The 13,884-nt window shown below is 38.4% G+C and overlaps 2 protein-coding genes across 9 annotated transcripts in view; one reads left to right on the top strand and one right to left on the bottom strand.

The window, feature by feature from the left end:
- Positions 1-880: 880 nt before the first annotated feature.
- BAG5 (BAG cochaperone 5) lies at positions 881-9,092 on the bottom strand. 3 transcript variants are annotated; one of them, XM_051978299.1, is made up of 4 exons: positions 9,005-9,092; positions 8,693-8,782; positions 4,821-6,202; positions 881-1,035 (listed from the first exon to the last, which is right to left on the bottom strand). In XM_051978299.1, exon 3 carries the CDS (start codon positions 6,172-6,174, stop codon positions 4,831-4,833), a length of 1,344 nt encoding a protein of 447 aa, XP_051834259.1. In that variant the 5' UTR covers positions 6,175-6,202; positions 8,693-8,782; positions 9,005-9,092; the 3' UTR covers positions 881-1,035; positions 4,821-4,830. The 3 variants fall into 3 exon arrangements, with proteins under 3 accessions (XP_051834259.1, XP_051834258.1, XP_051834257.1); XM_051978298.1 differs by lacking the exons at positions 8,693-8,782; positions 9,005-9,092 and adding an exon at positions 8,838-8,931; XM_051978297.1 differs by lacking the exons at positions 8,693-8,782; positions 9,005-9,092 and adding an exon at positions 7,758-7,984.
- The window catches only part of LOC127549878 (cytochrome c oxidase assembly factor 8), a 35,898-nt gene continuing 30,067 nt past the window's right edge, over positions 8,054-13,884 (top strand). For 3 of the 6 annotated variants that reach the window (XM_051978302.1, XM_051978301.1, XM_051978300.1), the window contains exon 1: positions 9,189-9,443. In XM_051978302.1, the coding sequence (XP_051834262.1) occupies positions 9,306-9,443 (138 nt within the window). In that variant the 5' untranslated portion in view covers positions 9,189-9,305. The other 3 variants (XM_051978303.1, XM_051978305.1, XM_051978304.1) reach the window with 3 other exon arrangements.

Below are 13,884 nucleotides of genomic sequence, written 5' to 3'. Positions count from 1 at the left end.
CTTAAGCTTAGTGATTTGTTGCCAAAAGACTCATATTCTAGAGCTGAGCCTCTTTGGAATAAGCTGGTTGTTGCTTAGAGGCCAGATGTTCCTCTCAGTGGACTACTTTAACCTCTTCAGTTTATCAGGAGCTGATAGAGCTTTGTGGGTTGAAGACATTTAAGGTTACTTCTATATCATGATAAAATACTACAGAATTTTATATATTTTAAAATAATGTATAATGAATTTTCAACATAACAGCATCGATATAGTTTTTGTCTTCCTATATCATCCAGCAACCAGTTATATCACATGAAATTATTTTAAGAAACCCTTATGGACATGTACTCCTACTCCTATCTGCCCTCCAACTTAAGAAGAATAGAAGTCAAAGTCATAAAGACAAAGGGTTAGAGCAGTGGTTATTAACCTAGCACTTGTGAACTTCAAATAATTTTTTTTGACGACAATTTCAATAGAATTTATTTCCTTGGTTATACCATGTGTTTTATTTTTTGCATTTAAAAACATTTTTCTGAGAAAAGGTCCCATAGGATTCACTACACTACCAAAAGGATTCAGGCCATAAAAAAGGATAAGAAACCTTGGACTAAAGAATGACACCCAGAATAAAGATTAAAAAACAATTCATAACTAATATAAGACATTCATTTTTCCATGTATTATTTACCTGTTTGAATATGTATGGCTTTTCTGTCTATATTCCTTGAGGTGTCATTCTTTGGACTCCCAAACCATACATAAATCTTTGTTGAATTGACCAATAGTCAATAGTCACAGTGAGGGTTTGGAAGAGATTTCTAGGGTTCCTTCTAAGCTTCTACATGCTATGATCTAAATGAGGTCAAGTCTCAATAGCTTCAAAGCAGCATAGGGGTTGGGGGGAGTAAAATTTTCCATTTTTATTAAAATTCTTAACTCTTCACAAAGTGTGATTTCTTTTCCACCTGTACTAATTTCTTTAGGTTGATGGGCCCATTCTAAATTTGCATGGCTGAAACAAGCTGCCTTTGTTTTTCTGGTCTGAGTCACCTGGAAAACAGAGAAGAGGGGAAAAAAAAACAACCACCAGGAAATCACTTAAAGATAGCAATAAAAATGCTATATAATAGATGCAGATATCTGCAAATATTACATAGTTACTGCAAACATGCATTCAGCCCTCCAATTTTATATACCTTAGTATGCTAAAGTACCATACTTGGATAGTTCAAGAACCCGAAATACAAAGAACCTCGAATGTACCCAAGAGAAGGACTTAAAAGGATCAAAATAGTCATACCTCCATTTGTGAAAAGAATGCTTATTTCATTGAAATTAACAGTATGAGATGGTAGAATTATATAATATTAGAACATAACTTCCCTTCCTCCCCCCCCCCTCCCTTCTTTGACATTAAGATAGTTGCCGATCTTCCTCTTTGCCAAAGTATATGCCTACTTTTCTATTAGAAGGACAACAGCTTCCAACTCCCATCCAAGAGAAAGAACATGATTTTGGCCAAGGAAGGATGTCCTCCAATCCCAGGGAATGAAGTGCAGTTACAACAGGCTTACACTCCTTCCCCACTTGAATCAACTTTACTAAAAAGGATCTTTGTTTGCAAAACATTTGTTAACAGAGGAATCACTATTAATGAGGGTATAATCATGCTGAACAAAATTTTTTAAGTGCAATTAGTCATCATAACAAAAAACACACATCTTAGATTAGCTTATGCCCTTCTTCCATTTCTTCCATTCCAAAGATAAACTGAGAGATTTTATTTCATTAGTAATTAAGCATGTATGAATACTTATAATTCAAAACAATTTTAAACTATCTTGACATATTTATTATACAGTCAAGAAGAAGTAGGAAATAAAACACTGTACAAATACTTATGTATAGTTATACATTTAACAAGTATTTCCCAATGGATTTTTTTTTAAAGAAAAAAGAAAGATCTGGTCATTTGAATGCTTAAATGACTCCCAAGAAAATCCTAAATTTGCAGAATAAACTTAAGACAATCACAAACCTGCACAAAAAAATGCAGAAAATGACAAATGGAAACCTCCCCTTTCCCCACAAATTATTTCACAATTTTTTTAAACACACAAAATGTATGTTGTATTGCCACTACTTCAAATACATTGTACCACGTCACTTTTAACAAAATTAAAGCATTTCATTTAAATTCTATTTGGTAAATATATTTATTTCTAATAACTACTTCCTTGTGGTCTGGGTCATTTTAACTTAGTTGAATAAAAGATCTAAAAAAGCTAAAGAAAAGAAACACCCTCTGGCCATTCTAGTTATGAACACAGATTAAATACAATATGTAAATATCTTAAGACTATTCAGTAACACAAGTACAAGTACAGGCCATACCTTTTTTTTTTTTTTTTTTTTTAATATTTTGTTCTTAGTTTACAATATTTCTTCATGCAAAAATTATTAAAATATAGTATAATGAGCCAACTTGCAAATTCCATTCCAACCCAAACCAGTTTCCAGTAAGTAAAATAGAAAAACTAACCTGTATGCTACTAGATTTCATTATACCAGTAAGTACAATAGAAAGAGTCCTTGGCAAGAAGGAATAGGTTAATATAAATAAAGCATGCTTAAACACTAACCAAACAGATCACTTTCAGTTTTTCTCCCAACAACCAAGATAGCTCTCAAAGTTTTGATGGACAAAATAATTCCGTGATCAATTTCAATCAAGTGGCAAATTCAGCACCATATATACACAGAGTACCTTATACTAAAAGCTTTAAATGAGATTATTTCTTTAATAAGATTTGGGAAATAGTTTTAGAAAAAAAATTGCATGAAAAAAATGCTATATTCTAAAGATCAGTGGATATATTTAAATCTTGAATAACCCCCCCCTCCCTTTTAAGACACAATGCAAAATTAAAATAAAACTGGGGTGATAGAAATATATCATGTCACATCTTATTTCTCAGAGGTTGAAAATGTCACATTCAATTAGCAGGCAATATTGTAGATCAGGGATTATAATCCCTTTAAAGTTTAAAATGATCCATTAAAAAAGTCAGTGAGGCAACGATGGAAAAAAATGAAAACACAAACTAAAAGCAATATTATGATAGGCTGGGGAACACTGGGGCAAAGAAGCTATCATATACAGATTGCTTCTGCATCTGGTTTCCAGGTTCCTATTATATAATGCTGACAAAATGGAAAAAATAAATGACCCAAGTTAAAGACAGCCAACGATCTTTTTGTAAAATCACCAAAAACAAAAGCTAACCACTTGTTTAGAGTGGTACTTTTATTAAAATTTTTCCTTTGCCAACAGTTTTTTTCCTAATTCAAACAACAAAAACATTTGAAATAATATTAACATATAGTCCAAACTATATAGCCTAATAGGTTTTAAATATCTTCTGAGGGAAATATTATAGAAATATCTGGCTATCCCATATAGAATATGGGAACCTATAAGGATGATACTACTTTTAAGATGCTAAAAAGGCACTTCATTTTTCAGAAATTCTTTTGAATCGGCTGGCAAGACAACAGAATCAAATTTAGAAAAAATACTTATGGAATCTTATGAAAACTTTCAAGCATTCCAATTATTTTAATGTCTATTTCAGAATTTAAAAAAAGCTTCAACATGTAAATAAAATTACTCCCAGCAATCTAATGACTACCCAAGTAACCCTATTTCAAAGCCTTTTTCCTTTTTTAGTTTGGTGCTTAAAATGCTGGCATCTCTTTTCCAGTGGCAATTAATTTCTTATAATGACAAGTCAAGGGAAATCTACTTCAGTGGCTGTTTTGCAATTATTTGTTGCCAAATAACAGGTTTATTTAACAAATTTATCCATTACATAACCTTGACTGTCAGATGGAAGAAAAAACCATTACATACTATATATGTTTTCTGACTCTTAGCATAACTTGCCATTGACAGCAAGTTACTCATTTCTAGTCTCCACAAGTTTTTTCTTCCCCCAACCAAGATCAAAAACTTAACTAAATTCATACAAATTACTAGCGTTCAACTCAGATTTAACATACAAAGTTTAAAAAAAAAAAAAGACAAAAACTTAAAAGTATTGGAGAACTTTTATCTCCTCTTCAATACAATCTATAACTTTCCCCTTTTTTGCTATTAGTTTCATAATTTCATTAGAAAAAAAGGGAAATAATTTGTTGACCACCTCGTTGTCCCCCATGCATAGCACAGGGAAAAAGATATTATTTTAAACACAAAGTTTTACCAAAAAAGAAAAAAAAAAGGTCTTTAAACAACAAATACTAAAATGGAAAAACAAATCAACATTTCTAAATTTTAAAAAATTAGTTTTCCTTTTTGCTTTTATTTAGCATATTAAAAAATTTGTGCTGCTCTAGTGTTTGGATTTTAATCTTATCAGGATTAATCAAGTTAATCTATTTCTCATTTTCATAATTATTTCCAGTACTGAGTAAGGCGGCTATCTGGATTTCAAAACATCTGCATTTTTTACTTTTGCACTATCCATTTAAAAAATAGATCAATTCTTACAAATTCTGCTTCTAACACAACTTTTTTTTTTCCAGAATAATAAAAATACACATCATACAGATAATACAACCCAAATGGAAATGCTAATGGGTTGTAAATACATCTATTTTTGCACCATGAAAAATGGTAGATATATAATCTGCTCAAGTCAGGGGTCATAAACAAATACTGGTATTGAAATATGCATGTTTAAATCATATATGCCTCAGTAGACTGAAAGAGCTCTATATAAATATATAGAAATCTACATAAAGTGCAAAACAAGCAATATCAAATGTGTGACCTCTGGTATCTTAGTATTCCCATTCATCTGATTTCAAGTCAAGATAGCTGAGAATATTCTGTGCAAGCTTCACAGCTTGTTTTCTGGCAGCTTTGCATTTCTCCTCTCCTTCAGGATCCACAGCATCTAGTGCTAACAGTTGCTTTGTGAGGAGTTCCTCCAGCCTTATATAGGTCTTATCAGTTCTATTTCCATCAAATGAAAGAACTTCTCTCAAGATCTCAGACAAGCTTCCAAGAACATTCCAGATGGCTTTGTGGGATGGGTGTTCCTCAGCAACCCCCTGCTTTCTTTTCTCAAGAGCTTCTTTCAAGTCAATAAAAGTCATAAGTGTTTGCACTTCTATTACAGCTCTTCTTCTTGCTTCTCGAATACATGGGTTCTTTCCAAGGTCCACTTCATCCAACTGTCCAATTAAACCCTGCAATTCTGTCTTTGATCCCAGGTATAAATCAGAAGGATTTTGTGCTTTAAGAAGTTCATTCTTTACTTCTCTCATTTTCTTGAGGACCCCTTCTATTTTTAAAATGGATTGATTCTGTCCCAGGTCAAATGCATAAGTAGAATCTGCTTCTTCTTCTAAATCCAAATATTTCAATAATTTGTTGATATCTTCTACTACTTCCTTCCTATAATTTCTTATTTCTGTACGTCCACAAACATCTAAAGCATCCAGATCAGCAATCAACCCTGAGAGCACACAGGACAAGTGCTTGCAAGTCTCACTGTTATTTACTCCCATTAAAAGAGCAATAAGAGTCCCTCTGGCTTTGTTCACTTCGCACATAACAGAGTTTATTTTGGAGACAGAAGGATGTGCATCTTCAGAAAGTGGCAAGGAAGGCTGCCTCTTCATGGAATCTTCAATAATCTCTTGAACTGCACATATTCTGGTCAATGTGTGATATCTTGCTTTTCGCAAAGAGATTTTCCCTCCAGTTTTTACATGTGTCAGTCTCAGTATGACATCTTGGATGGCTTCTTCAAATTCATCTGTTACCCGGTTATCTCCACTACAGAGTGGAGCAATTTCTTCCTTGACAAGTAACTGAGCTTCCTTAAAAATATTCTCTATCTCTATCCGGTGTGGGTGGTTTGCATTCTGCTCCAGTTCTTTGAGAAGGCGCTCTATGTCTTGAGCAACTCTTTTTCTGGCTTGTTGAATATCCCCCTTTCCTTCAGTATCTACAGAGTCGACTTCAAAAAGTTGTTTAGTCAGAATCCTCTCCAGCTTCTTATAGTTCTTGTCATCTGAAAGACCACTGAAGCCAATTACTTGCTGTTCAATACTCTTGACTTCCTTTTGTATTTCCTGAAGCCTACACATAGCAGGATGTTGATTTCCCATATCCATACTTTTATTTGTTTCAATTCCACAAGAGCTAAAAAAAGAAAGAGTGATTAGCTATTTTAACATAATTATTGAACAGGAAGTTGACATTTAATATAATTTCATTTCTTCCACATTATTCTTTACATGGTAGTATTATGTTAGCTTTCTATTTCAAAAATTGCCTAAATCTTAGGCTACATTTCACAATAGTACATTTTCAAGGATCCATAACTATGGCTATAGATAGCTATTCCTTCACCAACATAATCCCTTCCTTGATTAAGTAGAAAATCTAAAATCATTGAAGATCCAAAATTCATCATCCTGAGACCAACCTGAATCTACCCAAAATGTTCTTCAGATAACAAGTGGAGTGTCTATCACTGGGTACATACTGAAAACCATTCCTGCTTGGCAGAGCCTGCCAATTTTGTCTTTGAAATTTTTCATGCCATTAGGAGAGAGCAAAGTAAGAATTATCAAACTACTCAAATAACTAAAATTAGAAAAACAATTATATACATTATATACTATGAGACCAAAACCAAGAAGACTTGGATTCTGTGGCATTGGACATATATATCTCAATTATCCTCAACTGCAATAAATAACTACAACACAATCTATTAAAAAAGTAGATTGCAAATAGCTTGGAATTAACATCATTACTCTTCTATATTCTTTAAAAGTTTTTTTAAACTATCAAATTGGCCTTTCCTTTTGTTTTATGTAATATTAAAAAGTTTAACGGTTGAAAAATAGAAAACAGATAACTGGCTTTCACTTTCTCTGACCTACTCATTCATAGCCTCCTTTTTTTGCAAGAAAGTAAATCTAACAATAAGAATTAGGTTATTTAAGCAAGGATACCAGAGAAATCTTACCCCTTTCTTTCCACACTCCCACCCCCAAGAAAACAAAAATCAAACATCTACAAGAGACTTGTTAAGTCCTCATTCCTCAGAATCATTCCTTAATCTACAGATTTTCTATTTTCTTTCTGCATTCACTCCAAAATCTCAAAAACCTCTCCATTAGAGATCTGGGAAGTATTCCATAAAGAGTGTTATAGGGATATATCAAGCCTGAGACATTCAGTACTAGTGAAAAGGCTGGCAATATGTGAAGACAGAACTGAAGAAGAACTGGACTTTGGGGACTGCTACTTATTACCCAGTTCTAAGTCTTTAGGCAAGTTACTTCCACTTCCTTCTCTGGGTTTCATTATTCAATTTTCTCATCTATAAAATGCAAGAGAGAAAAGGCAGACTATGTGAACTATTTTCCTAGATCCCATCTAGCTCCACATCCCATGACTTAGCTATTTCCCTCTTTACTCCATATAAGGTCCATATGGGCCAGAGTACTGCTACTCAATCTGGATGAACATCCCTCCAATACAAGAATCCAGAATGATTTAAAGACAAGTGATTGATGGTATTCCTCTGCTCTACCTATTGATAAAGAACTTCACTCACAAATGCTATTCTCAAAACTGCCTTTTGGCAAAGGCCATATGAATATATATCCATATGTATATATTAAAAACAAAATTTTAGGGACACAGAAGTGAATGAGGATTTGGACCAGGTGCCACCTCCCACCTTGAGTTCTTGGTGTTACCCCGTCAATGGTCTCTTCAAGTTACTCAGAAGCAAAGAAATGATGTTAAATTGCTGAGCAGTGTTGTAACTGGCCAGGCCCCTGTGTTTGCTTCCAGAAGTTGTTAAGACGGAGGAGTCCCTTTATGGGTTAGGTGTCAAAACCCAAGGGTACATCCTGTATCACCCTGCTCCAGCTAGTTGTTCTTAAAGGAGCACGGGCTCAGGGGACTGGCCACTTCGGCCACCTTCTATGGCTTGGCTTCCTGGGCAGGGCTGCCGGGCTTCCAGGGCATCTCAGCCCTTGACTTGGCCCTGACCTCACAATAGGGTCGGCCATGGGGGAGGGGAGGCCACGGGCCTTCCTGAGGCTCCAAGCTGAGCTCCCGAAGAGTCAGGTAAAAATCGATGTCCCTGTTCCCTTCCACGTCAGTAAGGGAGTGGATCGCGTTGAGGGGTGGAGGGAATAGGAGGCAGTAGGAGGGAGGAAACCTCGGGGAAGCATGGGCTCCATGTGGGGAAGGGCTACTAGAGAAGCAGCTGTGATGATGATGAGACGCCCCCTCCCTAAATGCTGAGGTCCCGCCCTAGTAAATTTGAGGTTAGAGGGATCCAGTTTCTGAGGGCGTGGGGGAAAAGAGGGTCTGGCCTCAGAGAGCATAGAAGGAAAGCGGGGCCCAGATTCTAAAGGCATGGGAGAAAAGGGGGACCTCCAGGACTAGGGGAATGAAAAGATACTCAGCGTCTAAGAGCGCGGAGAGAATAAAAAGAGGAGGGACTAGCCTTGGGAGTCTGAGCAATCGATGAAAAGAGAGAATGGCCTGTGAGACTAAGGGGAGAAGAGGACTAGGCGGAAGCGGGAAAAGGGGATGCAGCGGAGGGCGCCGAGGGGGTCCCATTTTGGGGACGAGGAAAGGTCTCATGAGAGGGATACATACCCTTCTATGGCGCCCTGGATGGGCTGCAGGGAGCGGTCAGTCACCTCTATGGGGTCTCTTACTCTCGCTCTTATCACCTCAAGTCGGATACTGAAAAGAAAGCGTCCCGTTTCGCTCAGCTGCCCGCTCCCATACTGCCCCTCACCTGTCCGACCGTCGCCATTTCCCACGGCCCGGCCACCTCACACAGCCTCAGCCAGGCTTCTTCCTCTTCCTCTACTCTCTCCACCTCTTTTTCCTCCTCCGCCTCCCTCCGCCCCCAAGCCTTCCGCAGGTCGGGCACCTCCCAGCCCCGGAAGGGCCCCTACACACCCGCGGCCTGGAGAGAAGTCGCTCCGCCCCGAGTCCTCGGGAAGCCGGGGGGAGGTGCGTCGAGATTGCGCCGAATCACCAGGCGAGGGCGGTCCAGGCTGCCAGATGAGCGTAGGCCCCGTGGCAGCTGACTCTCCTGATGCTCCAGCCGCTTCTACCGCCAGCTGGTCCTCTCTGGGCGAGTACATAGTCGGTCCTCTGCTCTCCGGCTCCTGCTCCTTCTCCGGCTCCTCCTCCGCAGCCGCCATTTTACGAGACTGCCGTAAAGCGGCGCAGTCGAGGCTGGATCGAGGGGACGCGGATGGCGGCAGCCGCGGCGGTTACACGGGTGGGCTGGAGGCAGGGGGTCCTCTATCTGCCCCGCCGCGGCTTCGCTTTCCACGGTTGCCGGCCAGGGCCGGAAAGGGGAGCAGAGCCCGGGGACTCCACGCAGAGCCGGGTAACCGGGGTGTCAGTGGGCGGGCCTGGGGCCCCCGAGGTGGGAAGGAGGCCTGGCGAGTCCGCGGGTCCGCCGTAACTCAGCTGTACCCACGGAAGCGACGCTGGTGTCACTGCGCCGGGACCCGGGGAGAGGGTGTCAACGAACCTCAACGTGTGTCTCTGTGTATGTGTATGTCACTAAACCCCGACGCGTGTCTCTGTGTCACTGAGCCTCGGCCTGATGGGAGTGGCAGACAGTCACTGAGCCCCGACGCATGTCTGTCACTGAGCCCCGGCCAGTGGGCAAGAGAGGCAGAGAGAACGTCTCTGAACCCGGGCCCCGTGGGGGAGGGTCCCAGAGAGTATTGCGGAGCCCAGACGCAAGAGTCTGCCTCTGAGCCTTGGCTTGTGGGGGAGGGGTCAAGAATATCACTGAACTCCAACTGGTCTGGCACTGAGTCTGATGGGTAGCTGACCCCCGACGTGTGTCAAAGTCACTGATCCCGGGACTGATGGGAAGAGGGACGCCGACTTATTACTGAACCACTACTTCTCTCTGGCTCCGCTCACCCGGCCTTGGAGAGAGTTTGTTTTTAAGCTAGGCTTGAGGGGAAGGGGTGTCACACTTATGCTGGCATCTGGGGGTGGAGGGGCAGGGGAAGTGCCCTTTAGCCCTCGTCTGTGTCACTGAACCTTGGTGTGTAGTTTATAGAATGGGGGTGAGAGCCGTGTGTGTCCATTAGAACCAAAGTGCCTAAGCCAGGGCTTCTTTATTCGTGATTTCCTAAATCTTCGCATGTTTGTCACACCTTAAAGGGCCAGGCCCTCTTTGAGTCAACTGGCTGCAGAGGAAGAATAAATGGTCAGATTGCAGCTGTTTGACTTGGGATGTGAGGAGGGTGTGTATATAGTTATGCCCTTGACCAGGACCCCATCGTGTGTGTGCTCATCATCCATGATATATAGGGGCAGAGCTGAATATTGCCTCAAGTCTATTGGGAGGGCAAAAGGAGAAAGGGGATTTGGATGTGATATTTTGTCAGCTCTCTACTCTCCTTCATGTCCCTTTTCTCTGGAGACATAATTAACCACAATCTGAAAACAATTAGTTATTTTTAGTCTAGGGACTATATATAAGGACTCTTAGGTTTGAGTAGTCCTTTACTCTGCTGTTTTATAGAATTTATTATATCATATGAAAAGTTAGTACCTAAGAGCTCCTCGATAGAAAAATTCTTAACTTGAGGCACAAGTTTGGATCTCTTCCTAATATATTGCTGGCTAATTTCAGGTGTGTCTGTGTTTGAGGGGAAAGTCAAGATACATGAAATGTTTTTGTAAAAGAATTGATCAGAATAGATTTCATTATCTCCCATTGTGTTTTGAAACCACCTTCAACTCTGGAAGAAGTATTTCTAGTGGTTTCAACCAGTCTCTTTCAAATGTTTTTATGGGTTCAATTCCCACCCCCACTCCCCATTTCTTATTTCTCTGCCACAACTCAGTATTGTGCTTGATGTATGCTTGGCTTTTGTTGCCATATAAATAAATCGATTCACTGATTGTCTGTTGAAGATACGATATTTAAAGTATAGAAATGCAGTACCGAAAAGCAGTGTGGTATAGCAGATTGAGAGCTGATCTTAAAGACAGGAAGCTTTGGCCAAGCCTGACACATTGGCTATGATCCTGATCAAGTACTTAATCTCTCAGTTCCTTGAGATGGCTAGGTGGTCCAGTGGATAAAGCATTGGGCCTCTAGTTAGAAAGATTCATCTTCCTGAATTTAAATGTAGCCTCACATACTTATTAGCTATGTGACTTAGGCAAGTCACTTAACCTTGTTTGACTCAATTTTTCTACTATAAAATGAGCTGGAGAAGGAAATGGCAAACCACTTAAGTATCTTTGCCAAGAAAATCCTGAATAGGGTCAGGAGGAATTAGAGGAAACTAAAATTATTGAACAACAACAAGCAAGTTTCAGACTGTAATTTGGATGATAAATTGTAGTATCGGTAGGGAGAATTTCCTTCCTTTGAGTTTTTTATATTAGTGAAATCATAATGTTCCACTACATTCATATGCCACAATTTGTTCAGTTATTCCATAGATGATAGATGCTTTATTTCCATTTTTTAACCACCATAAAAAGTGCTAGTTTGGTATGTATTAAAATTTGATATTATTTATAGTGAGGTATCCGACTTGAGTTGGCTTAATGTATATTTTTCTAGTTAATGATTTGGAATTTGTTTCTTTTTTTAAAATAGTATTTTATTTTTCCATTTATATGCAAAGGTAATTTTCAGCATTTTTTCTTTTTGAAAGGGTACCCTTATTTCTTTTGTAAGGAGGCTAATTAAAAGAATGAATTTTCTTGTACATATGTACTCTTTTTAAAAATTTTATTGCTATCTTTTATTTTATATCCTTAGATTCCCCTCTTTATTTCTCCCTTTCCTGCCCCCCAAAAGCCATCTATTTCTTGACAAGGTCTTTTCTATTTTTTTAATTTTTAAAATTTAATTTTATTATTTCAGATGAATAATCTGCCCTCCTCCACCCTGCCCACCTCCAAATAAAAAACCCCAAACCATTTTAACTGATTTACATATCCAAACAAAATAAATTCTCTAAGAAACCATATCCAAAAAGTATGTCTCATTGTGCATCCTGAGACTGTCATCTCTCTATAAGGAATGACTTTTCCAGCATTTACTTTTTTAAAACATTGTTTTCCAAATTTTTCACCTTCCCTTCCTTATGTCTCCCCTATCCGAGAGAGGAAGCAATCTGATATGGGTCAAATATGAGCAATTCTCTTAAATATATTTCCGTATTTGTCATGTTGTTCAACTAAAATCAGATCAAAAGGGGGAAAAAAACCCACATGTTTAAGGGGAAAAAACTATAAGCAAACAAACAACAACAAAAAGATGAAAAAACTATGCTTCGATCCATATTCAGTCTCCATAGTTCTCTCTCTGAATTCAGTTGACAGTTTCCATCCCAAATCTATTAGAATTACCTTGAACCACCAAATTATTGAGAGCCAAGTCCATCACAGTTGATGATCATGGAGCAGTCTTGTTACTATGTACTGTGTTCTCTTGGTTCTATTCACTTCACTCAGCATCAGTTGAGTCTTTCCATGTAAGACTCTCTGGGCCTCTCTAAAATCATCCTGCTGATTATTTTTTATAGCACAATACTATTCCATAACATTCATGTACCATAACTTATTCAACCATTTTCCAACTGAAGGCATCCACTCAATTTCCAGTTTCTTGCCACTACAAAAAAGGGCTGCTACCAATATTTTTTGTACATGTAGGTCCATTTCTCTCTTTTATGATTTCTTTAGGATACAGACCTAGTAGAAACACTGCTAAATCAATGGTATGCACAGTTTTATAGCTCTTTGAGAATATGGAACTTGCTTCTTACATTCTTCTCTTCAAAATTGTTTGTTCATATCCTTTACCCAATGATGTATTTTCCATTACATTGCGCTGACTGAAATTTTGAGGACTAAATAACTTTTGGAGCAGAGGCAGAGTATAGTAATAGCAACTTCACCTCCCTCTTTCTTATATCAGGAGACTGTTTAACTTGTATATAATTCTAGTTATGGTGACAGATCTCTACTGATTTTGCTAGAGTTCTCATTCAAACTTGGGCCCTCTTCAGAGCAAGAACTCATATTTACAAAGTAAGTGAATAATTTGCAAAGTAAGTGAATAGTCTTAGAGAACATTAGTGTATAAAAGCAAAAATCATACCAGTTTCTTGAAGGACTCATGCTTGTCACATAGGGGAAGAAGTTTCACTGTTGAATAGCTTCAGTAATTTACTGTCCCTTGCCTTCTCAAATGCCCTTATATTGTCTTGGGTACAGTATAGCTATGGCCTTATTTAACTATACTATTACAGTCTTCAACATTGAAATGCTAACTAAAGGATGCTATTTATAGTTCTCTCCAGCTGTGCAACTGCATGTTAAAACGACATACTAACTATTCAGTTGACATGTCTGGGATTATGAATAATACACGTTTATGCAGTATTTTTATTTGGAAAAGTGTCAAGAATAATGTTATTCTGCAGACATTTGCAGTTGTGTGGTAAGGAGGTAGACTTACACAACGGTGGGGTTTTTTTGTGCCACAGAGCTGAAGAACCATTTTTTTCTATATATTTTCATACTATGACAGAAAAGCAAAAATATCTAGTCTTAATGCTTCTGCTATCTTACCACTCACTCTTTCAACCTTTTGCATTTGGCTTCTAACCTCAGTATTCTACTGAAACTATCCTTTTAAAGATTATTGGTGATTTCTGAACTGCTAAATCTGATAGCCATTTCAAAGTCCTCATCTAGTAAGATGTCCTCTCTGTAGATTTTGATATTGTTATTCACCACTTCTTCCTAGATTTTCTCTTTCCCCCTGTTTTTTG

This window comes from Antechinus flavipes, chromosome 2, assembly GCF_016432865.1.
Source record: "Antechinus flavipes isolate AdamAnt ecotype Samford, QLD, Australia chromosome 2, AdamAnt_v2, whole genome shotgun sequence".
NCBI classification, from domain to species: Eukaryota; Metazoa; Chordata; class Mammalia; order Dasyuromorphia; family Dasyuridae; genus Antechinus; species Antechinus flavipes.
The sequence above is the reverse complement of the archived record's forward strand: the minus strand, read 5'-3'. Positions and strand labels throughout refer to the sequence as shown.

Excerpts from the sequence above, each read along its gene's own strand:
- BAG5 (XM_051978299.1), bottom strand. The coding sequence starts at position 6,174 with ATGGATATGGGAAATCAACATCCTGCTATGTGTAGGCTTCAGGAAATA.